Raw genomic sequence first — 26,801 nt, forward strand, 5'->3', positions numbered from 1 at the left:
TATCTGCCAGTGAGAAGAGGGGCAGAGCTCAACAGAGCGAGGCAGCCCTGCCCACCGAAGGACATCAACAGCGATGGTCGGCTCATATAAAACACCGACGCTGGCACCAGTGCACGGGAACTGGGATACCTTGGAATCTTTTAAACGCAGTCTGTTCTTTACTTATAGGCAAATGGGCTATGTATACTTTTATTGGAACCTCTCTGTCGGGATGCCCTAATTCTAATGCATCATTAGTATCCTTTGAATATACCTCTCTCCGAACCATGCGCTGCTGAGCGACTGTCGGCTTTCCCCTTTGTTCTAGTTTAAAAGCTGCTCTATCTCCTTTTTAAAGGTTAGTGCCAGCAGTCTGGTTCCACCCTGGTTAAGGTGGAGCCCATCCCTTCGGAAGAGACTCCCCCTTCCCCAAAAGGTTCCCCCCCAGGTCCTTACAAAACCGAATCCCTCTTCCTTGCAGCATCGTCTTATCCACGCATTGAGACTCCGGAGCTCTGCCTGCCTCTGGTGACCTGCGTGTGGAACAGGGAACATTTCAGAGAATGCTACCCTGGAAGTTCTGGATTTCAGCTTCCTACCTAAGAGCCTAAATTTGGCTTCCAGAACCTCCCTCCCACACTTTCCTACGGCGTTGGTGCCCACTTGTACCACAACAGCTCAGTGGGCTCCTATACCCCTGTGGAGAACTCGCCAAACATTACTTCTCAGGGGCACTTTCCTTTAAAAGAAAAAGAAAGCTGCTGCCAAGGGGCAGCTGTATATTAGAAATATGAGGCGATGTGCTCCAGTGCCTGTGGGGGGAACCACAGATGTACTATAGTCTTACCACATGGGGATCAAGCCTAGATTAAGATGGAGAACGAGGGGAGTCTGGCTGCTCCAGCCCAGGGGTTGCTCTTGAGTACTCTTGGCCAACCCCAACTAACTAGCAAAGTATTAGAAAAGAAGTGTCAGTGTAGAATCAACAAAATAGTCTAATTCGTCCTGGTATGGGAGAACCAAAAAACGAATGCAATTTTTCCGAAATTTCGGAAAAATTCGTTTTTCAGGTTAGTGCACACTAAACCGAAAATCCGTGTCCCCCGATAAAAAAAAAAAAAAAAGCCCGAACTGTGGGAAAAACTAAATTTCCCACGGCGGGCCAAAAACGAAGCCCGAATCGAAGTATCGCTGCACATCTCTATTCAACAGTGTATAGCGTGCAGTAATTTGCATGGTCCTGCTCAGATTCCATCCCCTACTGCAAAGAGCAGCTTTGCAAATCCATGCGAAGCAGCTCATTAATAGGCAGCAATTCGATGTTAACTTATTGCAGCCGACTTGGAAAGTTGTCAGCCGCTATAAATTACCACCCCCTCTCAGGGAAACAGTAACTTAACGCAGCAGCCTCGGGACCCTAACGCGGGTCCTGAGGCTCCTGCGTTAGGATTTAAAGGGCCATGCCGTAAAAAAAAAATAAAAGGACCCACGCCAAAAAGGACAAAGTGGAGCAGGGGTCAAAGCTGACCCCCTGCTCACCCTAGGGGTGCCACCAAAAGTATAAAAAGTAATACAGCAGCCATGCGACGCTGGCCCCCAACCCCAGCCCTGTCTGCATTACATAAAAGGGCTCCCACCCCTCCTTTCCTGAGGCCCCATTGCCTTTGAGGTTTGGTGTGTGGGAGGGGATCCCTATACCCTATTGGGGTGGGGGGAACATTTTATTTAATGCAGACAGGGTTGGGGGTTGTTGCTACGCGACTACCATATTCATTTTTTTTAAGTAATCGGCCCTTTAAGGCGATGGCAGTCCCTTGAGACTGAGGCCGCCATCGCGCCCAAAGAGCTGATGCCGTCTTGTTTTGCCCCGGGACAAAACAACGGTGCTATGCAGCCGTAATTCTCTTTCAGGGGAGGGGCCCCACTACCACAGCAACCCATCCCCCACGACAGCGGGACCCCCTCCCACAACAAAAAAACATTGCGGCCTAATGAATCGAGGTCTAAGTTAGCCAGATGAGGACGGCTGCCCCAGCTCTCTCTCCTCGCTTATCCAGATAACTTTATGGCCTGCTAAAAAAGTTACCCAGATAAGCGGCAGCTGTTGAAACCTGGCTGAATATTTAAAAGGCGCCACTTAGCTGGATATATATCCAGCTTAGTAGCACTAAACATCAGCCTGGGTTTTATAACCTCTCACCCTGTGTAAGAAGTAGAATTACTACAAGAGCTCACTGTGAGTCTGACAATCACTTACTGCCTGGGAAGGATGTCTGCAGAATTAGCATGTGCTCCTTCTGGATAAAATGGAGTTCCTGTGCCACATGGCAGGCAGTGAGGGGATTGTCTCCAGTTATCATTACCACCTAAGGAACATGCAAAGCAAAGGCATTTACGTTTCGTAGTTATGGAACGGACGCTTGCAACTTTTCTGCAATCAGCTACCAGATAAAAACAAACCTCTAGGAAAAGAGCAAAGCAAAGCAAAATGCAGCGGCTGAAGGCAACGGCAACTGCAAAAGTGACGAGTGGTTACAGCGCGTGCCGTGGCTAAAAACAAAACAGAGCAGTTACATAACTGCATTGGCATTTAATAAATATTATAAGCAATGCAGCTGTTGCATCTGGATTCTAACATTTCGGTTTTGGCAGTATAAGCTACAAGGATGGTTTTTTCAGACATTCCTTTAAAGGGAAGAGAAGCCACTTTCGATGCCCTTGAAAAAACAAGGATGAACCAGTGTCTCCAAGGGAAGTGAAAGTGATCAAACTTAAGGAACTTCCTGATGTTTAATAAAACATTTTATGACTTTGGGTCTTTAGCGCCTGTTATGTATTTAATTGCATAATGCATAGCACAAAAAGAGTCTAACCACCGTCACTGCATGCAAGGTCATGATTTCTATGTGCTACACCTCTGATGAAACCTTTAAGCATGTGAAACAAAGGCCTTTGTTGAGTGTATTCAAGAAGGCTTTCTATGCAATATTCTATGAGTTTTGTGGCGTATAGTGCTGTGGTTTTTATGATTATTTATTGTAGAATGATTGGTGTGTTTTAGGTATGAATGGTTTGAGTGTCTGAATAACTTTAGGATACATGTTGTAGGGGGTTAATAATGGATACATGACATTAATAAAGTGCTTTCTGTGGAGGATGGGGAAGGAAGTAGGGTGAATGCTCTGGGACCTGAGCTGCTGTAGACTACTCCACAGGAAAGGTTCCAAACTGGTCTGGTTTTATTTAGACACTAGTCCTCTTACAGGTTGCAATCCACAGGAACTTTATTTTATATTGTATTCTTCTTATAATCTGCAATTTCCAATTGATCAATGCGGATGACAGCTTCATATTCATAATTTAAAACACAACACAACACACAAAATCAACTACTACGTCAACGAACAACATCTAAAATCATACAATTCATGAAGGATAAAGCTTGGGCAAACGAAATTGCCTTCCCTTTCTTCCTCAATTTAAGATAATCTTGTTCCTCACGAATTTCTACAGGCAAGTTATTCCACAAATGAGACCCTGCAATAAAACAAGCCCTGGTTCTAGTTTCCTGCAGACGATACTGATGAAGTGTTGGAATAGCAATATAATTCTGGCTAGATGAGCGCAATACCCACACTGAATTATTAAAAGTTATAGTCCTAGCCAAACAATAGTTTTCCAAACAACTAATCTTATGCATTATAGTCAGAACTGCGATTTCTCATAAACCGGTAACCAAATGAGTATTTGCATTTTTGAAGAAATCTCATTCCACTTCAAATCAGACACAGTAGGTACGGGGTATATGTTGAACCAATGATAATACCTGTAACAGCTTTTACAGTAAACCCAAATACAAAGAGTTACAGTATTCTAATTCACTTAAAACTAAAGGGAATTAAATTGAAACGCAAAAAAACTGAACAGCAAATAACTTGTATATGTCGTCTCTATGTTAACAATCATTTGAACCTTTTTGAAAAGCTTGTTAACCTCCTTAACCTTGTAAACATCGTATTTTTTGTAAACCGAATGATGGTATATAAAACTCGATAAATAAATAAAGCTTGTACAATAAGACGGAAATCCATCATATCCATTAGCTTTTTTAATGGGCTGATTGCACGTAATTTATAAAAAGCTGTCTTTGCAACATTACTTGCAGGCACCCTTATATCCAGTCTGGAATTTAATATAACACCAAGGTGAAGTGCCATTTCCTATCTTAACAAGTGGCATTATTTCAGGAGCTCCTATTCGGCTTATCTACATAATAGATGTCTTATTCATATTAAGTATCAAACCAATAATCAATTTTTTCAAAACAACCTAATATTGTAACTAACAGAACCTGACCACTAACATCAGAAGGTTTTTAGTTTCCAGGATGGTAACTATTATGATAAACTCGATAAAGGATTCCACTGGCAGAGCTATGCCAGCACCCAGACTCCAAGGAAAGACTTACCTTGTTGCTGAAATCCCCTTTTCTTAAGAGAATCCTCGTTTCCCCTGTTAAGGGATGATCGCTTGGACTTCCAGCTCCCCGAGTCTACTCTCTCTTCTAGTGGGAAGGACCTCAGAGTACTCATACTTCTGGGATTTGAGTCAGAGAGGGCCTCCCGTGTAGAAAGTCCCACTGGATTGTCGCCAAACAAGCACCGAGCAAGGGGGCTGGACAGGATCCAGCCTGGAGCAGGCGGAAGCTCTCTTCTGTACACACGAGTCCTGCAGAGGTTTCTAGGAGTTGCCCAGTTAAACTCTAGACAGAATCACAAGGGGATTCCTCTGCAGGACTATACTGGGCCATACCACTGCATGTAGGATGTAAGGATGGGGCATCGGCCTCAGGGTTGCTTTGTGGTGCCTGTTCCCATCTGCTGTGCAACATCTCTTATAGAATAAGAGGGTATTCCCCACCCCCCATCTTTACGCCATACAGACAGACAATGTAGCAGCAGTTGCCTACTTACATGGTGGGAGGCATTCTGGATCTCTTTAATAACCATTTTGGAATCTGCTTTCAGAGGACAAGAAACCACAATAAAACCGGCAAATTTCAGGTCGCACTCCAAAGCCTCACGTTTCATTTCCCGAATCTGAGAGGAAAGGAAAAGTAAATCAGATGGTTTTACACCATAGTCTAACAGAATGGCAAAGCACACAAAAATGTTAGGGGAGTATTTCCATATGATAGAATGACAGCCAGAAGTTCTCATCACAGTTTTATACAGCAAGGAAAGGCCCTGGCGGTCAGAACTGAAGCAGCACCCACAAGGCTTAACTGCTGTTAGTCTCAGAGCAGCTAGCATTTCCCTATTGGTGAGTGGGATATTTAGTAGTACTGGTTCCTCTGTGGACAGCGAGATGTCTTAGAGCAGCACCGAGTAAATGTGTTAAGCTTAGCATTAGTTTTCCCAGAACAGTACAAGCTAAAACTTCTCACAGAAGCACTAGATTCCTGTTGGGTAGGTATCTCCGAGGAGCCCTTCTCTCTCTGCTGGTTGGATGTCCCAGAGCAGTACTAGATTTCCTGTTTGTACGGCATCCCTGACCTCTTTGTCCTAGAGATTACTACAGTGCTCTATATAGAGTGCCATTTTGGTTATTCGCCTTGAACTGGAAAGGAAAGGTAGGCTATAAACTGTTAATAGGGGCTGTAATAGGGCTTCTCCAGCAGATAAAATCAGTCACACAAGTAGGTGACATCATCTGACAGTGATGAAAGGGACGGCTCTCTCAGAACTCAGAAAACCAAAAAAGAGAGTTTTCGGAGCATGCACAGGAATTTCCACACAGTTGCCAACTATGCGAGCTTCATCAGTCCATCGTACAAAAGCTTGGAAGTCTAACTGTAAAAGGGAAGGAGGTCAGATTATCCTGCCTATGGAGAACCCCCATTACAGGTAAGTGCCTTTGGGTTCTCCATTGACAAGCTAGGTGACAACCACCATACAAATGGGGGCCTCCCAAGCTTAGGGCTATTCCTGGCAGGAAGCAAAATAAGAGATAGGCATGACTTAACAGAGAAGCGTCAACATGGTTTTAGCAAAGGAAAGTCTTGCCTTACAATTCTATTAGATTGTTTTGAAAGTGTAAATAAATATGTAGATAAATACAACAGATTTACTTTACTTTGCTTTATTGTATTTGGATTTTCAGAAAGCCTTTGACAAAATCTCCAATGACAGCATCCTCAGGAAATTAAAAAGTCATGATGTAGAAGGCAGTAACCTATAATGGATTAATCACTGGTTAAAAGACAGTAGGATTAAATGGTCAGTTTTCCAAATGGAGCATGGCCATTATTGGAGCGTCCTAGGGATTTGTACTGGAACCTGTGCTGGAAAAGGGAGCAAACGAGTAAGGTGATCATATCTGCAGATGATATTCAGTTGTTATAACAGCATCGGACTGTGAGGAACTGCAGAACCACCTCGTGAGACAAAGCGACTAAGCATCTGAATAATAGATGAAATATAAAGTGATGCACATGGGGAAAAATAATCCCAACTACAGGTACACAGGGCTGGGTTCTGTCTTAAAGGTCACCACCCAGAAAAAGAAGCTCGGAGTCCTTTTGAGGAATACCTGAAATCCTCAGCTCAGTGTGTGGCAGCAGCCAAAAAAAGCAAATAGAATGCTAGGAATGATCTGAAAAGAAATGGAGAATAAAACAGAGACTATCATAATGCCTCTGTATCGCGTCATGGTGGAAATGCACCTGGAGTACCGTGTGCAGTTCTGGTCGCCCCATCTTATAAAAGCCACAGCAGAACTAGAAAAGGTGCACAAAAGGGCAACAAGAATAATAAGGGGGATGGAACGGCTCTCCGACGACGACAGACTTCATAGGAAAAAAAGACAGCTAAGAGGGGACATGGTAGACGTTTACAAAATCATGATTGGGGTGGAATGAATAAATAAAGGGCAGTTATTTACCTCTTCAAATATTAAAACACAAGGGGACACCCCATGAAGCTAACAACTGGGAGATTTATACAAATCATGGCAAGGGCATTTTCACTCAATGCACAATCAAGCTGTGGAATCTGCTGCCAGAAGACCTGGTCAAGATAACCAGCATAGCAGAGTTTAAGAGAGGTTTGGACAAGGTTGAGGAAAAGCTCATAAAACATTATTAGCCAGATAGACTAGGGAGTCATTGCTATTCCTACAAAGGAGTAAAAAGTTATACATCTATTTTGGGGGATCTGCCAGGTACTTGTGACCCAGACTGGCCAGTGTTGGAGACAGGCTGCTGGTCTTGATAGACCTTGGCCTGACCAAGCATGGAATATCTTATGTTCTCATGTAAGCAAAAGATAGTTAACTTTGGAAGAAGGCTCTTATCCAATTCTAGCTCAGAAAGGTTCAGAGAGAAGAGATGGGGAACCATGGATTTCCAGGTTTCCTAAAATGTTGGAAATGGCCTGTGCCATATTTTGCTCTTCCAATAAAGTAGTTGCTTACCTGTAACAGGTATTCTCTGCGGACAGAAGGACCAAACCACCACACAGGTGGGTGATGTCACCCAATGGCGCAGAGAAAAGAAAAACTCTCTCAGAGCTCACAAGAACTTTTGTCTTCCATGTCAGCCCACATGGCATCTTCTCCCACTTGTGGGGCCGGATGTGTCCTGCTTGTCCACGGAGAATGATAATGAAAGCATTAGTCTCACCTAATTTTGAAATAATGTAAATGTTTCTCACTAATAGATACAAATAACCTGGGAGACAACAGGCCATAGAATCAGAAGATGTAACTCACTGTGCCTTCAATCTCAACCCTGGACTCCCCTAAACAAGATAGCAAAAGGGCCAATCCCCTTCGGCTTGCTTTTTTGGGAAGCCAGTGGCACCAAGATGCCTGATGGCGTCAAGCAGCCTCCTTGAAGGGGGTCGGCGATGAAATCAATGGATGAGGCTTCTGTCCTGCACATGGAGATGCTGCTGATGAGCAGGGCTTAAGCCCTCCACTGAGCTCAATGAGGAAACAAGGGAATTATGATTGCACTATGTTTATAGGCTTGAGAAAAAAAAACTTCAAACTAGAAAAGCAGCAAAACATTCAACATGTAAGAGAGAAGCAAAAATCTTATCCAGTCCACAGAGCTGACAAAAAAAACTACTGAGGAGGCTCACGCAGTGGTGACTGCATGAGAAGTCGTGCACGCACTCAGAAAAGCTTTTTAGGTTTTCGGAGCTCGGAGAGAAGACTTTGGGTCAGCATTGTTGGATGACATTGCCTACAGGTATGGCTGTCGAGGAGAAATAAATAACATCAGAGCAGCATTAGTGCACTTACCTGTTGGTGAGAGAGGTGGCCCACCTCTTTGTATCCTAGGGCTAGCACTCTGGCACCCTCACGAGAGATCTCAGTATGAACCGTGTTGTAGTTATCTGGACGCTGGGAGAACTAAGAAAACAAGTAGACAGGGATTGAAATTCCTCCAGGACTTACTTGCCAGGGACAAAATGCATTCGCCATGCACTGTCATGCTGCTACCTCCCTCCCCCCAAACCATGACTTCTTTTTTAGGGGGCGGCAGCAGGAGTGCATGTACTTCTTCACCAGTGAGTGAATGTCTCCATCCCACACAAGCACTCTCACCTCCTCACTCATTTTCCCCCTCCTCCCCTACCAGCTGACATAGGGGCAGTGATAGGGCCAGGGTGACCATGACCCAATAAGCATAAAAAACAGTGACAAGAAACAGGAAATTGAAGAGCTAACAAGCTGTCAAACCGAAACAGCTTGTGTGTGAAAGCCTTCCCAGCGCTGCCCAAGATCCCCAACCTTGCGCAGTGACCACATCTCCTGCTTGACCAGACAATCAATTCAGACTGCCACCGATTTTTTACATATTTATATATAGCTCAGCTTAGCTTTTTACACACTTTACCATTTGTATGTTATATAATGCTCTTTTGTAACCTATATTACTATTGCTAAAAGAAATAATTATCTTTTCCATATCATTACCCTCTCTGAGATTTATTGCTATTTATATAGGAATATAACAAAGGAAAAGGGGGGAGGGTAGATGAATGTGTGATCAGTTCTCATAAGCCAACACATTAGTGACTGCAAGTGCTCACACCAGAACCCTCAGCATAGAAACGGAATTGGGCAAAATCTGAGGGATCTTTGAACCCACGCATTACAACTGAGAAAAAGTCAAGAGCCAGCAGAGACAAAGGATACAGGCAAACTACAGACACAAGGTTTATTTTAAATTTGGTAAAGATTTCTGTGCTAGCTGTGCAGGGTCAACAATGGTGTGTGTGTGTGGGGGGGGGGGGGGGGGGGCAGATGGTATCTAACCTTGATTCCAGCCCTGCAGTCACCAGGGTAAATAAGGTATTTTACTGGAAAGAATGAGAAGGGGGAGGAGGTTGTTGTGGCTTGAGATAACATAGGCTCAAAACTTCGTTTAAAAACTGTCAGCTCCAGTATTGAGATGGGCTGTGATCAAGGCTTGAACTGAGATGGAGCATTGCTATTGCTCCCTTTGCTACAAAAGTAAATAAAACCTTCCTGTTTTATCCCACATGAAACAGCAGTTTTCTCTGAGATTTCCAAATCGAGGGCAGAAAGAACCATATGTAGCTGTGGCCCTGGAACTAAGGAGATATTAACTGCTGAGCTGATAAGGCAATCTGCTACTTGCATGTCCTGAGCCCTATGTGGACTGTGCAGACATGGGCCTGACTCTGGACTGGAATTTGTGAGAGTGCCAAGAGGAAAAAGTGGGAGATTTTTTAAATTTTATTTTTGAAATGGCCAACTTATGGGGAGGGCAAGAGGGAGGGAATTATTTTTTTCAATGATTAGCTGATGGCTAGACGGGATGAAGAATAAGGGTGTTTTTTTCTGTTCTGAGGACAGTACTATTGGCTGGCTGGGAGAGAGAAGGGAAGAGAGCGAGAGAGTGTGTGGAGTTTTTTTGGGGTTTTTTTTTTTTTAAGAAAACAATTTTCTTAAACTGGCTAATTATCTTAGGGGGGCAGTAGCAGATGCAGGGCTGGCCCATTAGATTAAAAACCAGGTGAGGGAGGGAGTATATTCCCCCCCCCCAGTTTAATTTTCTGAGGGACCCATGCCTGCTCATCAGCACTGCAAGTGATCCATGTACATTTAAGGAAGGTAACTAGCTGGTCCCTGGCATAGAAAAGGTTGCGAAACACTTATTTAAGAAGGCTGGTCGGAACTTTTCCAGAAGCAGCCACATTTTTGTACCAAAACACTGACCGTGAAGACGGAGTTTGTATGAAGCTTAGGTTCAGTTACAAAACTCTAAGTACTAAGTATTTCTTTTCCCACTTGCCTGTCTAAATCTTTTGAGAACTTTAGTTTTGGGTTTTTTTAAAGCACTTATTCACATTTTTTTGGCTATGCAATGAAAAAGACGACTTTAAATTCCCTAGCTTGATTATAATATTGCTGTCTGAGAATAACTGATCTTGGCCATACTAATATTGATGGGAAATGTGAAAAGATTTTGGAGTGTCCACCTCTCTAATAATTTGTTCCAGTCTATGGATTATTAGGCAGGTATTTTTCTGTTTGTTTGATATTACTATGGAATTAAACTGGGAGCAGGGAACATTTTTTTTTAAACATTTTATACCACGTTTGAAAAGACGTCTTATGACTGTAAACTTTGCTCGCTGTGGGATTTACCATTCTGTGCAGGGTTTCCGGGGCTCCCTTTACAGCCGCAACAAGGCATAAGTCCATAGAGCCCGTCTTCTCGTAGGATGCCAAAACGGACATTCTTTTCAGTGCACTGGTAAAATGAAAACGCTGATGAATCTTCAGCCCCTGAGTTTTAATACTTCTAGGAAAGACCTTCTCATCTAGAAGCAAACAAACAGAGGAACTCAAAGCACTAAATGACAGGGAAACACAGCTGCAGGCAAATGCAGCTTAGATTTCAGTAAACTCTTAGGCTACATGGGAGGATAACCCATGTAGCCTAAGAGGATAACCCATAGCAGTCTAGGTGAGGAGCCCAAAGACAGCTGATGGACTTAGAAACTGACAGAGTGGTAGTCAGTCAGTAGAAGGTAGCAAATACATGCCAAAAATCAGAGCGGCTAGTTAAATTGGCCAAATACACCTATCCGGCTAACTTAAGCAGGATATTCAGCGCTGCTGAATATACCCAGATATCTTAAAGTTAGCTGGATAGGTGTGTCTGGCTAACTTTAGACCAGCCCTATGGCACGGCTAGAGGTAGCCCTTTAGATTAACCGGATAACTCTGAATATCTAAGTTTTCCAGTTAACCTAACCAGCTAATTCCGCTCCTCCCAGGAACGTCTATTACCTGTCCCTGGAATGCCCTCTACTTATCCGGCTAGAATATAGCTGGGTAAGCTTTTTAAAATAGCAGCTTTTGAATATCTACAACATTTCCAAGGCGCTCTTAACCTTCAGCACTTACAACACACAAAATGCACACTGTAGGCATCGCTACAGTATTGAGAATTATTACGTTCTGAATTACTAGGATGTGCTCTAATTAGAGAAAAACTCATTTAGTTTGTCTAACAGATTTTAATTCGGGTTTTATCTATTAAACGTAAGTGATTAACAAAGCAATTGCTTGAAAGGAGCATATACATATTCACGTGTTTCAACTACCTAAATAGGCACTTAAATCACTTAACATGTTAATTATGTTATTACCCCCATGTATCTTAATCCAAGTTAATTCGACCTGTTCATTGTAAGACATTTACTTGTCATTGTTGTTATTGTTTAGAATGTAAACCGAATTGATCAGTAATTTTGTTATTGGAAAGTCGGTATAGAAAAATGCTAAATAAATAAAAAATAAATAACTAAAGTCTTGCACAGTCTCTCTGGTAAGATTACATTTATATTTCAGACAATGTTTATTTAAAATATTCATAACCCGCTCCCACAAAGTTCAGAGTGTGATACAAAAAGTGTATACATTAAAATATGTCTAAAACCACCAACATAGTTCTAGTCAAGCATGACAACAAAACCAATTATGTTACCCAATGGGCTGTGAATAACCCAAAAGACAAAAATCTAACATCATAAGTTCCGTTGTAGAAATAAGAACCCACAGGATCAATCTGTCAGCTCAAAGGCCTCTTTAATGCCTTTTAAAAAGCCTAGGTGTGTATTATGGTTCACAGGGGTGCAGATAAGGAATTCCACTGCAGCAGACTAAAAATGCCTGCTCCCAGACATAGGGAAGGCACTTTGAGGAGACCCTGGTGTGCAGATCTCAGAGCTCGGTTCGGACCGAGCTGATCCATGGCAAAGGCACTGTACAATAATTTATGGACGACATTGGCCAATTTATATTTAATCCACCATTGATTGGGAAGCCAGTGAAGGGAACGGAGAACTGGGGAAAATATGATCCCTCATATGTGAACCTGTCTAGATACTGGCAGCAGCATTCTGCACAATCGGGTGACCTGAATGCGATCAATTGAAGTAGTTTAAGCCCCAAAATATCAGGGACTGAAATATCATGTGAAAGAGGGGCTTCAAATGATGTAATAAGTCACAGCTTAGCAAAAGCAGTAGCCACAACAGATTTAACACGGGGGCGCACCGACACTGTGGGATCCAAGACTACATCTAGACTTCCTACTTTTTGCATTATTCGGAGTTTACGTCCCTGGAACGTAAAGTTAGGAGTGGAGTTTTTCAGGAAAGCAGACGCCCGCTCTCCCTCTTCTTCGGATCCTCCAGAAAGGTATGAAACAGGCGTTCTCTGTTTAAGCCAGCAGGCTGGTCAGACTCAGCAAAAGCACATCCAGTTTTAGGGGACCTCGCCCTGTCCTTGGGTTCTCTTCTTTGTAAAGGCCTCACTCATTTTCTCAGCTTCATTAATGCAAATGAATGAATAATATATGATCGGCTCAAAGCACAGGGTTTTTTTTTCTCTCAAACAAGCTGGTTCAACTTATAGTCAGATGGACACAACACATGGCTGACAGAGACGTCGTGTAGAAGACTTTTTAGCTGGCGCCATTTCTGAATGAAAAGCAGCATGATGATATTCTCTCTTTCAGTCTCCATTCCTTTCCCAACAACGTTTAGCGTTCTATTTGCTTTCCCGGCCTCCACTACACGCTGAGCAGAGGAATTCAACGTATTATCCACAATGACTCCTAGATCCTTTTCCTGCTTGGCGACTCCCAACGTGGAGCTTTGCATTGTGTTAGCTATAATTGGGCTGCTCTTCCCTACATCTATCACTTTGTCCTAGACATTTTTATTGAGAATCCGCATTGGCCAATCCTTGGTTGGAAATTGGCAGAATATAAATAATTGAAATCAATACATCATCAGTGCTATCTGCCACTTGGATTGCCCAGCCTCTCCAAGGTTTTCGTGCAATTTCTCACAACTCTCTTGTGATTTAGTAACTTTGAATAATTTTGTAGCAGCTGGTTTGATCAGCTCATAGGTCATTTATAAACATGCTAAAAGAGCGGCCCCCAGTACGGATCCCTGGGGCACACCACTATTTACCTCTCTCTACTGAAGTTAACAGGAAAATGCAGCACACAGCAAAAGCTAGGCTGCTACCTGCCTGTTGGTGACAGGCTTTGCAAGCAAAAGGGTACTTACTAGGGAAACAAAAGGCCTCAGTGCAAAATAAATCTCAGACACAAAGATCCACAATTCACCACAAGAACCATCCTCCCTAATTTGGAGGGCAATGACTGGTTAATTGCCTTAGGTTTCAAGTATGCCTACATGCATCTCCCCCTTCAAAAAGCTCACAGGAAGTTTCTATGATTCACTTTATCTAGTTATCATTACTAATCCGGAGTTCACCCTAGAGGCCTCTCTGCGGCACTCAGGGGGTTCACAAATTGCCTCGCAGCGGTTGCTACTCATCTGAGCGCGCAATGGTTTGGCTTTCCCATATTTAGACTAGCTCATGCCCAGCCCATACCTTCAAGAAGCTCGTTTCTCCACACTCTGTAGGAGGAATACCCTTCCATCCTTGGGAGTCATTACTCTCCCAAAATCTAATTTGAAACAATACTCAAATAATAGACTTCCTAGGAAGGTGACTACTTACTATACAAGGGAAAGTGTTCCTCCCTCAGTAGAGAGAGCACACAAACTGACTAAAATAATCCATACTCTTTCACATCAGAAACAGGCATCTGCCCGTTTTATGTGAAGATGTTGGGCAAAAGAGCAGCAACAGTCCATATTACCCCTTCTGTACAACTCAACATGAGACAGTTTCGGTGGCATCTGAACTTTCAGTGGAACCAGCACCTACAACCACTTTCCCACAAAGTAAATACATCCAATACGCTCATCCACTCTGACATCAGGGATAGGCCTTGCAAATCTGCTGAAGGGTCAGTTTTTCCATCAACCTCAATTTCCAGTTACATTAACCACAGATGACTCCAAGGGTGGGAAGGTCATCTGAATGACCTTCGTTCTCAAGGAAGAGTCTCCACAGGAAAGATTGTTCCGCGTGAATCTAGAGCTGAAGGCCATCTTCAATAGCCTAAAAGTATTCAATTTCTGCTTAAAGGAGAAAGTGATGTTGATCCTGACAGACAACCAAGTAGCGATGTTCTGTATCAACAAACATGGAGGGATATAGGCTCCTTCAATCTTTTGTCAAGAAGCTTGCCAAAAAGGAAAATAGGCATATGTACTGTATAGAGTAACTGTTGATCTCCTGGGGAGCCAAAAGTAATAGCAGACACTCAAACTGCCAACTATAGCCACACACACAGTCATTGAATCATTAGGTAGCACAGGAAATATTTCAACTTTGTGGCACTGCACAGATCTCTCTTCAACACCATTAAACAAAGTTGCCAGGTTCTTATGGCCTGGATTGGCCACAGTTGGAAACAGGATGCTGGGCTTGATGGACCTTGGGTCTGACCCAGTATGGCATGTTCTTATGTTGGAAACAGTCTACTGACCCATGACAGTTCAATTCCATGGAATCAAGGGCTTCTTTATGTGTTCCCTTACATTCAAGCCAATTCCTGTCTAAATGATATCGCTAGCCCATTTTTGGCCACATCAAATTTAGTTTCTGGTTGGGCACAGCAAAATGGTGGACTCAGGCTAGCTATGTTCTGGGGCTGTTCTTTAATTTCTGAAACTATTTTCCTGCTACCAAGAAAAAAAAAAGAAAGGGACTTTCCTTGCTGTTTCTGAGTCTCCGCTAACTTCGGGGTCTAGCAATCAGTTTTGTCTGCCAGGTCCTCCGGTGTGACTTTGGAAGCTCCTTGGCCACGGATACCGCACTCAGCCCAGAGGACAGGATAGTCCCCTTCAGGCCTAGCTGCTGGGAGTGCGCAAAGAGATTCAGAGACATCTCGGCGGGCCTCAGGGATCCCCAGATGGATCAGCAGCCCTCGGCAGTGGGGAAGCATCTGGTTCTGGGCTGCCTCCTGCTGAGGGAATCCATGCAGATGGTCAGTGGAAAGTCTAGACATCACTGGATCTCAAGATATTTAAAATACCAGTAGAATCTATTACACCGATTGTAAGAGTATTCGCTTCCGCCACCAACAAGGGATACAGGATCCGGGAAGCCCCTGGATTTTTAACTGCACGACTGATAGACATCTAGAGATCTCCAAGTAACCCCAGCTACATTGATTGTGAACTTTGTGCTAGAGACAAACAAAAACACTTCGACCTTTTTTTTTTTTCCAAGCACAGGCAGGAATAATTTGTTAGCCAGAAAGTAAACAAATTGCCCTGATAAGCTAAGGTGACACAAAGCCGGCAATTTTCATTTTAATGGCCTCGAATTATTGTATTTCCATAAATAGTTCTCTTGTTATTACTCCAAACGCTGCTTTGTCAGATTATTTAAATCCACTCCTCCTAGCAGCCTGCTAGGCTTATTTCTACAGGTTAAGCCTGTAGAATATTGTTCTTCAAGGTGAGGCCCATGGACCATTGGCAGCTCCCACAGGCCCCTAGTGTGGCTCCCCAATTAGCCGACAGCCACGTGGAGGAAAACAATTGTTGCCCAATAGGTGGGCTTGCTGCCATGCTGTTGCTAATAAACCAGAATTCTCTCCCCTCCTTCCTTATTCAGACCTCCTTGTATGCACACAGACACTCGACATCCTAGCCAAGAGCCTGCTATAAACTAAACACTGCTTCCGCTCCTGCAGCTGCACATGCTCCTTGCTGGCTACTGCAATAAAGTAACGTGAGGGTGGTAAGAAATATTTAACCAATTTTAGTGACGATATTGAGCTCCATATTCAGACACAGTCCAGACAGTCTTATCTGGCTAACTTTGCAGGTATATTAAATAGTGGTGTCGCACCACTGAATACAGCTGGCTATCTTAACATTAGCCGGCTAACTCTAGGAAAGGTTTTTGGTCTGACCAGCCTTTCCAGAATGTTCCTTAGGGCCTCATTTACTAAGCATTTTTCCCATAAGAGACAGTAAATCAGGCCCCTCAGCCTGCTAGAATTAAGCTGGATAAGTCTCCAAATATTTATTTAGCTGCCTAGCTTCTGAGTTAGCTGGCTAAATGCTTTTGAATATAGACCTCAGTATTCTTTTTTAATATGACTGGACTATGCCAGTGTGTGAATGTCTGCACGGCGATGGGGTGTTTAAAATCATGAGAGGTCTAGAACGGGTAGATGTGAATCGGTTATTTACTCTTTCGGATAGTAGAAAGACTAGGGGGCACTCCATGAAGTTAGCAAGTAGCACATTTAAAACTAATCGGAGAAAATTATTTTTCACTCAATGCACAATTAAACTCTGGAATTTGTTGTCAGAGGATGTGGTTAGTGCAGTTAGTGTAGCTGTGTTTAAAAAAGGTTTGGATAAGTTCTTGGAGAAGTCCATTACCTGCTATTAATTAAGTTGACTTAGAAAATAGCCACTGCTATTACTGGCAACAGTAACATGGAATAGATTTAGTTTTGGGTACTTGCCAGGTTCTTATGGCCTGGATTGGCCACTGTTGGAAACAGGATGTTGGGCTTGATGGACCCTTGGTCTGACCCAGCATGGCATGCTCTTATGATGCCAGAATGCTGTTGAAGGTGACAGAGGCAGGTCAGGGATGGAAGGCCTAAGGTATTGGTTTTAACTGCTGGCCCTTCAGCTAGACGTTTTCTATTCTGTGCTGACAGGAGTTTGAGAGGGCACTTCAATATTCTTTAAGCTTAAAACCAATGTGTAGTTTAATGCACTGGGAAACTTAAGGGTACAAGAACATAATTAAGTAGATCAGTGAAGGCACTAGGCAGCTGCCATGAAGGTCCAAGATAGACATTTTAAAAACGGGATTTATACACAAGTCAACCATCTGCACATACTCTGGATTTTCACAGCCTAAAACCATGCACATAAGTTTGTTGCACCCAAGAAAACTGTATCAGGTGGCCTTTCAAGGGTGTGTTAAGGAATTTGATATGTAAAATGAACTTTCATAAAACTGTGAAAGGCACAAGCATGGTTGTCAAATATGCAGGGAGACTGAATCACACTTCTGAAGGACATGAATTGTATGGCATCCCTTTTCAGGAATTCTGAACTGGGATCTTCACCACCTTAACAAACTTGCCGAATTGCAAGTGCTACTTTAAGAACCAAGTCAGTCACTCAAAAGTAGTCAATACACTGAACTCTATTTTTAGTTACAAGTGGCTTCTCTCTCTATACCTTTGGTAAGAGTCCAGTCAATGGCAGTCAGCATGGCTTTCTCCAGTGGATCTCCCACCAACGTCCCATCATCCAGCTGGACGAGGGAATGGCAAGTTGCTATGACTCGGTGCGTGTCAACAGGGATATCCGACACTGGCGTCACCTCCTTCCCGTCTCTGCAATATACAAAAATTCAGCCAAAGCTGTCTCCTGTAGGACATACTGCCCCTATATGCTACTGTGTGTCTGTTTCCCACCACAGCTTTGGACGACTGCACGAACTACAAATTCCACTTTACTGTTGATGGGGCTAAGAGAAAGTTCCTTCAGACTAAACCCTTCCTTGCCATAAGTGGTCACCTGTACAGCATTAAGTTTTTCGCTCCTCCAAGCCAGAGCCCTGGCACATATTCTGTTTCCCATCAGATAAGAAATGCTGCCATACTCTACGAAGGAGGATACACTGGCCAATCAAAGTATTGGCATTTAACACCACTTATCACTATAAACTAACAGTTTCTGACCAAACATTTGTCAGGCAGACATTTTTTAAACATCAGATGAAAGATAAAAATCATGCAACATTTAGATAAGACACAGAGGGAGAAGGGCCCAACCTCAGGGGTGGCTATTTTGCCAGTGTTCCACAGGAAGGAAACTTAGCACACCTAACACAGACCTCCCATGGTATTCTTAACTTTCAAAAAACAAAAGAAAAGCAGAGCAAAAAAGAATACTTTAAATGAACAAAGACATGATGCAGATGTGAGACCTTTGAGCCTCCATAATGAAGCAGAACTGAGGAGGTGTGAAAACCAAGGTTTCCTACTAGACAGACAGAAAGGTGCCTTACCTGAAGAAAACCAAACTGGCCGGTGCGTCACCTTTTAACACATAAAGTTCTGTTAAACTTCCTGCTACTTACTTCAGACCCGCCACTCCTCGAACCACGAGACTGTCGCTGGTTAAAGTGCCTGTTTTATCAAAGCAGCACACCTGCACTTTGCCAGCAAAGGGGATTCGGAACGGCTCGGTACAGTACACGTCTGCAAACAGAAAGAAATCCCTATGAGGGGCATGCGAGGCTAGGGAAGGGGCTAGAAAGATGGAAGCGGGAGATGAAGAACTGACCGTGGAAGAAAGAAGGTACAGCAAGAAGATATGGCTGGAAAGGAGGACATGCTGAAGATAGAGAGGCAAGCTGGTAAGAAGTAGGTGGAGGAGCAAGGACAAGCAGATGAGGTCGCAGAGGAATGAAAGGGAGAAAAAAAAAAAAAGAGAGGGCGTGGGTGAAAGGAATATTTATGACTCGCCTGTCTAAAATCCCAAGTGAGTTGCAATAAAACCATCCATAAAATATGCAGAAGACATACAATATCCAAACACAAAATCAAATACATGGAATACATCGAGAAAGGAGAAACAGGGCTAGAAGAAAGAGTACAAGAGCTGTAGTTCTAGAAATGAATGTTACCGTAAAATCAATTCGCAGCTGCCAAATAGGAAGAGAAAAGGCTGCAACGTGAAAACTGGATGCATGGGAGGTGACAGGGAGGAGGGTTCTCTGAGGGAGAGCGCGCGATGGGGAGAGAGAAAGCGAGGGAAAGCTGGAAGAGTGGAAGAAGCTGCTACTTACAGAGCTTTGCCAGCGCAATGAGAGACGTGTTGACGGCCAGTGAAAGCTCGATTGGGAGTTCAGGCGGAACCACCGAAGTCAAAATGAGGGTGCACTCCAGAAACAGCTTGTAACGGTTCCTGCTCGGGTCCTTGGTGCCTAAAAAATGAAAAAGCAGCACCCCCCCCCCCCCCATTAGTGTGCCTGCAGGTTGAGAAAACACCTCCAAGTCAGAGCAACTCCTCTTGTGACCCCCAGCCGAAAGCAACCCAAATCTTTCAATAAACCACAGTGAAGTGAGCGGAAGGAATTCTACTTCTTGTAATAACGGCACTGATATTTTAAGGAACACTAATATGTATTACCATTACTTTGTTGTACGCTACTTAGAATCTCACACATAAGGATAGGCAACATACATTATTTCTTTTATTGATATTCTGCTTTTTCTATGTTGCTGAAAACACGAAAACGGTCCTCTTCATTGGCCTACATTCGAGGGATTCTGCAAGTCCAGAAGGGAGTCGCCCCCCTGGCGGGCCATTATTATGTGCATTTTGGCCTTTTTTCAGGGGAGGGCTGGATAAAGGACTTGCTCGGCACCCCTTGATGGTGCAGGAAGGGGGCTAGCGCATGGTTCGGAGGATGGCCATAGCTGATGTTTCATGGTTTCTGCAGGGCCATTATCAGGTCGCATCCACCCCTTTCGGCCCATTGTTTGAGAGTGGGATCTTAATCTGGTTCTCAGGGCTTCTAAATAAATAAGAAAAAGAACAGAAAAGCAAAACAGGAGGAGGCAGTATAGCATGTGGGCCAGTGTTCAAAATCTTAAAATCAGAGCTGGAGGCTCCCATGCCGAGGCAGACGTACATGGCATTCCAGTCACTGCCGCCTGCTATAACTGAAAGCAGATCAGAGATAGGACGATACCAGATTGAGTGCATGCTTTTCAGAAAAGACAGAAGAGGGGAAGAAAGGATGCAATGGAAGCCTCTAAAGTACAAGGGAAAACAGAAAAAAAAACAAAAAACCCAACATCAGCAGGCATGGGTCAAACCGGAAAAAGAAATTCTATTTACATGGGACTATTTCTTTCACATCTTTTATAGTCTGCATCCTCCAAATTATTATTTGCTGTGGATTAAACCGACAATTATAACCAGTAGAAGTCTACACACACACCCGGGGCAATTAGAGTTATCCAGGGGATGGCAAAAGGGGACCCTGCAGAATTTCAGCCAAGTATGATCCCCAGAGGCAAAGGTCTCTTCTCACCCAAAGGCAGGGATTAGCCAATCTCGCTGAGCAGTTACCATCATGCTCCTCAGTTAAACTCCCTTACCTAGGTCATTTGCAAAATGGCACTAAACTGCAAAATCATCTCTCAAACTGTTTTGGAAGGTACTTGATCTTGCTTAGAAAACTGTTTCAAATGCATTGTAATAATCTGAAATATGGATTGCACTGTACCTGTGGTCCACTGCGTTTAGGCTTAATGCACTTTAGCTTTCAATATCACCACTAGCCTCTAAGAACTCACCTACCTGAAAAGCAATCCCAACTATAGGTACACAATGCTGGATTCCATTTTAGGGGTCACCATCCAGGATAAGGATTTGAGAGTCATTGTGGACAATACACTGAAATCCTCAGCAAAGTGTGCGGCAGAGGTCAAAAAAGCAAACAGAATGTTAGGAATTACTCAGAAAGAAATGGAGAATAAAACAGACAATCACAATGCTGCTATAATTGCTCCATGGTGCGGGCTACACAGAGGAACACCTTAAAGGACCGGCCACAGCTACCTGTGCCGGTCCTCTTAAGTCCCGACCCAGCAAGGGATTCTGGGTAGGGTGGATCATGGCAGCCCAGGGGGTTGGGAAAAGGCCCCGGAGAGCAGAGAGGAAGTCTTACTGCGAGAGCACATTGAATACAGTCAGAACGGCAAGGTGAGCTGCATCTGTTTTTCTCTTTTGCTTTCACTGTCAATAAAAGTGCGCGTGAGGCAACGGCCAGAGTCCGCCTCCTTTGTTTTCCTGGCTGTTTCCCAAGCTGCTACCATCCAAGCTGCCATATTTGCCTAATAAGTCCTAGCATTCTGTTTGCTTTTTTGACTGCGGCCGCACTCTGAGCTGAGGATTTCAATCTGTCAGCAATGACTCCAAGATTCAAGCCCAATACCAGCCGCCTTTGATCTATTGCCTCTCTTTGTGTTGCTAATTTTGCATGATACGCAGCCAGTTAGAAATTTCACACAAATGAAATGTATTTTAACAAACATTTTAGTTTTCCATACCTCCAATAACAGAGACAGGTCTATATAGAGTAGTTTGCATGGTCAAATTGCCCCTGTCCCAAAGAGCTTCTAACTGTGAGAACAGAAAGGTGATGGAACCTGCTATAGACATACAGTAAGTGCCCAATGAAGGAGATGACCCAAGGTCACATACAGAAAGTGGCAGCACAATATAGGAAGAGATGAAATAACAAAAATAAACAAATAAAAATTAAAAAAAATCTATACTGACTTAAAAAAAAAAAAACAAACCAAATTCCAAAAAAATAGAAAAAAATTATTTAAAAACATAGAAGTGACAGCAGAAGAAGACCAAACGGCCCATCCAGTCTGCCCAGCAAACTTTCACACCTATTTGTTTTCATAATCTGTTACTCTGACCGCTGAGGTCAGGGCCCTTATTGGTAACTCTTTGGTTCCAATTCCCTTCCACCCCCACCATCGATGCAGACAGCAGTGCTGGAGCTGCATCTAAGTGAAGTATCTAGCTAATTGGTTTGGGGTAATAACTGCTGCAATAAGCAAGCTACTCCCATTTGTTTACCCTGCCTGTGCAATTCAGCCGTTGTTGGTTGTCTGAATATAAATCCTCTTTACTTCATTCCCCCTGCCGTTGAAGCAGTGAGCTGTGCTGGATATGCATTGAAAGTGAAGTATCTGGCTTGTTTGGTTTGGGGTAGTAACCGCCGTAACAAGCAAGATACTCCCCTGCTTTTTTGTGGATGCAAATCCTTTTTTCCACATTTCCTCTTGCAGTTGAAGCATAAAGCAATGTTGGAGTCGCATTAACTGTATGTATGCAAACAATATTAGAAATTATTAGGAAAGGAATGGAAAATATAATGGCAAATGTCATAATGCCTCTTTATCACTCCATAGTGAGACCACACACTGGGAGTACTGTGTGCAATTCTGGTTGCCACATCTCAAAAAAGACATAGTTGTACAGGAAAACATGCAAAGAAGGGTGACCAAAATGAAGGGGATGGAAAAGCTTCCCTATAAGGAAAGGCTAAAGAGGTTAGGGTTGTTCAACTTGGAAAAGAAATAGCTTAGGGGAGAAATGATAGGGGTCTATAAAATCATGAGTGGAATAAAACGGGTAAATATAAATCAATAATTTACTCTTTCAAAAATACAAAGAGTAGGGGAAACTCCATAATCAGAGAAAACTTTTTCCCACTCAACACACAATCAAGCTCTGGAATTCATTACCAGAGGATGTGGTTAATGCATTAGTCTATCTGGGTTTAAAAAATTTGGCCAAGTTCATGGAGCAGATGTCCATAAACTGTTATTAACTAAGTAGACTTAAGAAATAACCACTACTTAACACTGCATGATGGCAGGATGGGATCTATTTATTGTTTGGGATCTTGCCAGATACTTATGACCTACATTGGCCACTGTTGGAATCAGAATATTGGTCTTGATGGATCCTTGATCTGACCCAGTATGGCAAACACTTATGTTCTTAGGAAAAATACTGATATAGGGCAAATGCAGATACTGCTCCATGTAGAGCTGGTGAGCTGCAATCCGAGCAACTACCATGGACCCCTAGAATATTTTTTTTCAAATGCATCCAAAACCTTTGGGTCCTTCCCAGGAAGCATGTTGGAGTGATCACAAGTGTGCTTAACATATTTTAACACTGACTTCATCACTACCAAGTGGTATGATAACTAGACAACTCCAAAACCTGGGGAAGCTTGGATCCTGTCTGTAAATTCAATTTTTGGGCTGCTGGCAAGCACAATGTTATAGTCTACCACATTTGGAGGTCCTTAAGGTATCACCTTCTGTATTTTTTTTTGGGTTTTGTTTGTTAACCTTTATTTTTAAGGAGATTGTGATCTGAGATAGCTGTAGAGCCTGCTGGAGGTTGAAAAAAACCAAAGAAACCAGAAGACATTGTTCTCTAGTCCTTCATGACACGGGCATCTTTGCCAGCTTATCCAAGAGGTTGGAATAGCAAAGGTCCTCCGGAGGGAAAGTATGCCGAGACAAGACTGTTGAAATCTGAAGGAATCTCCATGAAGATTCTCTCTTCAGCTGACAAACACCAAGCCACACAACCGAAGAAGATGAGAGTGGCTCAAGAGAAGACTGCCATCGGCCACAGAGGGAAATATTTTGTAAGAACCCCTTCTGACACGAGAGGTCTCCCCCCAGATGAGGGATTTAATCACAATGCTGGAAGTTTCTTGGACAAAAGAGGTTCTAATTTTCCTCTCTGGTCTCCCAGGCTTAAGGTGTCAAAGGCTCCTACAGGTTCTTGGACCTTTTGCACTGGAATTGGAGAGAGGTCTTCTTCAGAAACCCAGAGCAGGTCCATCCTCACTAAGGGCTGCCTGTAAAACTGTGGAGCAATTCTGCACCATAGCAGCGGTCTCTGCCATAGCAGAGTCGCGCCCTAGAATTTGAGCTCTACACAGAGAACACAAACAGTGCTATGGTTGATGTCAGGTCCGGAAAAAAAACCCCAAAACACAATTGACTTGGCGCCATGGAAATCTTCTGCACCATGAAGGATTATGGGACCTGCACTGAGGTCATGCCCCACACCTCAGCATCAAAAGGGGTCTCGCTCTGGTGCAGCCATGCGGCAACAGCACCATCTTTACTTCAACTAAGAGGGGGACAGCCCCAAATGGAGTCTCTCGCATCATTACAGTGCTCTTCTTAGTGCCCAACGGGTACCCATGGCTTCCACATCGGATCTGGGAACTGGTACCACGGGTGGGGAGGGGGCAGCTCTCCCTTGTTTGCAGGATAGAGGGTGGGGGGGGGGGAAGAATTTTACCTCAACTTCCTGCACAGAGTTCAACGACGCCTTGGCTCCTGGTTAAGTGGTGGCTCTTGCTGCCCAGCCTCACACAAAGACTTCAGGCTCTTACCTGTCGGAGCCTTCACTTCCCAGGCACGGTGCTGCAGAACCCTAGAGGTCAGGAAATCATAGCTGGAGCAGCTGGAAGAGCCATGATCCAGGCCTATGCAGCGATAGACTGAGTGATTACCTGTGATTGACATCCAGCACCCACAGGTGAAGGCCTGGAAGCCGCTGCTGGTGGCCTTCTTGGCTTTTTTTTCATACTGATATGATTTTCTCTTTTTTTTTTTATGTTCTGTTTAAAGGGCTGTTGAGGCAGTGGCAAAAAAAAAAAAAAAAAAAAAAGGCAACAAAAAGGCAGTAACAAGGTACAAGGTCAAAAAGATGAAAAGATGTTAAGACAGACTAGGACATGTCCATATGGAAGCTTGGAAAAAGACAGACCAAGGGGCTCACAAGATCATGTGCATGTGTGAGAAACTCAGTAATTTTACTGAGCTCTGAGAGCTGGGTCCGTCTTGGTGCTATCAGATGATGACCCCCCCCCACACGTTATAGGTAACCCATGACTACTTGTCGACGGAGAACATAAAATAATTTTCTGTACGCAGAGAGTGAGCAGCACGCATGCCATTAGATTTTAACGATGAAACAAATTAAGATCAGTTTGCTATTAAAAACTGCTAGATCAGAACTAAATCACGCCAATAGAAACATGCAGGGGGGCTCATTACAGTTTTATCCTTTGTGCCTGCCACTAGGGCCACCATGTTGGGGTTATCAAGACCCTTTAAATTACTATAAGGGTGGACCAATGGTATTTGGTACCTGTGGTAAAATGTCACTACAACCCTAAGATGCAGCAGCTCCACTTGGACTCTGATATCCCATACAGATGTATTTTTCACCAAACCAAAAATAAATCAATCTCATTTCCAGAGACTGAAGAGCCATCTTTGAGAACAGCTACAGACTCAAGATGGTTCTGTAACCAAGGCAAGCGGTCACCGTACCTTCAATCCACACATAGGCAGCTGCAGCAATTGCAAAGATGAGAAGGAAGAGGATGAAAATGAACGTTTCCAGGTTGTTGGCCGTCACCCTCTTCACACCAAATAGGATGGTCCTCAACAGTTTACCCTATAAGAGAAAGGATTTTTTTTATTTATTTATTTATTTTACACACCCTTGTTCCACATCAGACTCCAATGCACATTTCTGACCTTTACTGGGGACACACCAGATTGACCTTGAAGCCAGCAGATTTTCAGCTCTTACTGTCCCATCGAGTTCAAGTCACAAGGAATTAAAAGGCTTGAAAAAAATGTTCCCCGAAAGACTTCAGTTAAACACAGTAGTTAAAAAAAATTATATTTGAATGAAAGAAAAAAAAAAAAAAAAGACCCACCAAGTTAAAAGTTCTTCAAAAATCACCATCCATTTAGGGAGTTGTTTAAAATAATTCAAAAGAAATAAACCTCTCCAGAACTTTAGTCAGTTCTCAAAACAAGCTGCTGCCAAAGGGGTGAGCCATAGGAGTTGGTCCCTTTGGAGACCCCTATTGAGTCTTAATGGTTTTGGCCTTCTTTTGTTGAACAATTTATATTGTATTTTGATTATAATATTTATTGTTCAATTACTACTGCAATTTGTTTATTGATGCTATAGATTGTACTTATAGTATGATATGCATTTGTTGTACCATTCTTTGGGCACATTTCATTGGAGAAGCATGCCAAAAATCAAAGTGAAAAAAAAAATCACATCACTTAGGCATCCCCCCCTTATCAAGCAAAATCTCTTCATCGCTGAAGAACCAATACTATTAACTCTAAACCAGTGATCCCCATTCTTCTCCTGGAGTCCAACCTAACCAGTCTGGTTTTCAGGATAGCCACAACCAATACGCATGAACTCTGTATCCAACAAAGGTAGAACTGTCTCGTGCATAATCACTGTGGCTATCCTGAAAACCGGATCAGTTACATGTGCCTCCAGAATTAGGCTGGGAAAGCTGCATTCTCTAAATTTTGTTTTTTTACTACTTTTAGCTCATTTTATGTCCTTATTTATTCCATTTCTTTTAAATATGTAAACCGTTGTGATGGCATGTCTGAACGACGGTAGAGAAAATTTGCTAAATAAAAAAAATTTAACAAACAGCAGGATGACAGTCCTCACACACGGGTGAAATCATCATGTGTGGCCAGGACGGAACTCTCACGTCAAAGACTTTAGAAATTCGAGCATGCCCTACTAGGCGTCTACATGGAGGGCCCCCTATCTTATGTGTCAATAAGGATCTACAAAGAGCAGGGAACTGGGGAACGAAGGGAACATAAGCATAGAGAATCCAAAGTGAATAGATAGCTGAAAACTTAACAGCTGGGTCGG

The 26,801-nt window shown here is 43.2% G+C and overlaps 1 protein-coding gene across 1 annotated transcript in view; it reads right to left on the reverse strand.

Moving 5' to 3' along the window:
- The window catches only part of ATP13A1 (ATPase 13A1), a 90,596-nt gene that overhangs the window by 27,861 nt on the left and 35,934 nt on the right, over positions 1-26,801 (reverse strand). Inside the window, exons 10-17 of the mRNA XM_029584908.1 lie at positions 25,421-25,547; positions 19,300-19,437; positions 18,589-18,709; positions 17,682-17,839; positions 10,666-10,841; positions 8,287-8,397; positions 4,953-5,078; positions 2,237-2,345 (exon numbers count right to left, since the gene is read on the reverse strand). Coding sequence (XP_029440768.1) covers positions 2,237-2,345; positions 4,953-5,078; positions 8,287-8,397; positions 10,666-10,841; positions 17,682-17,839; positions 18,589-18,709; positions 19,300-19,437; positions 25,421-25,547 — 1,066 coding nt within the window. The remainder of the gene's footprint in view (positions 1-2,236; positions 2,346-4,952; positions 5,079-8,286; positions 8,398-10,665; positions 10,842-17,681; positions 17,840-18,588; positions 18,710-19,299; positions 19,438-25,420; positions 25,548-26,801) is intronic.

This window comes from Rhinatrema bivittatum, chromosome 19, assembly GCF_901001135.1.
Source record: "Rhinatrema bivittatum chromosome 19, aRhiBiv1.1, whole genome shotgun sequence".
Lineage (NCBI taxonomy): Eukaryota > Metazoa > Chordata > Amphibia > Gymnophiona > Rhinatrematidae > Rhinatrema > Rhinatrema bivittatum.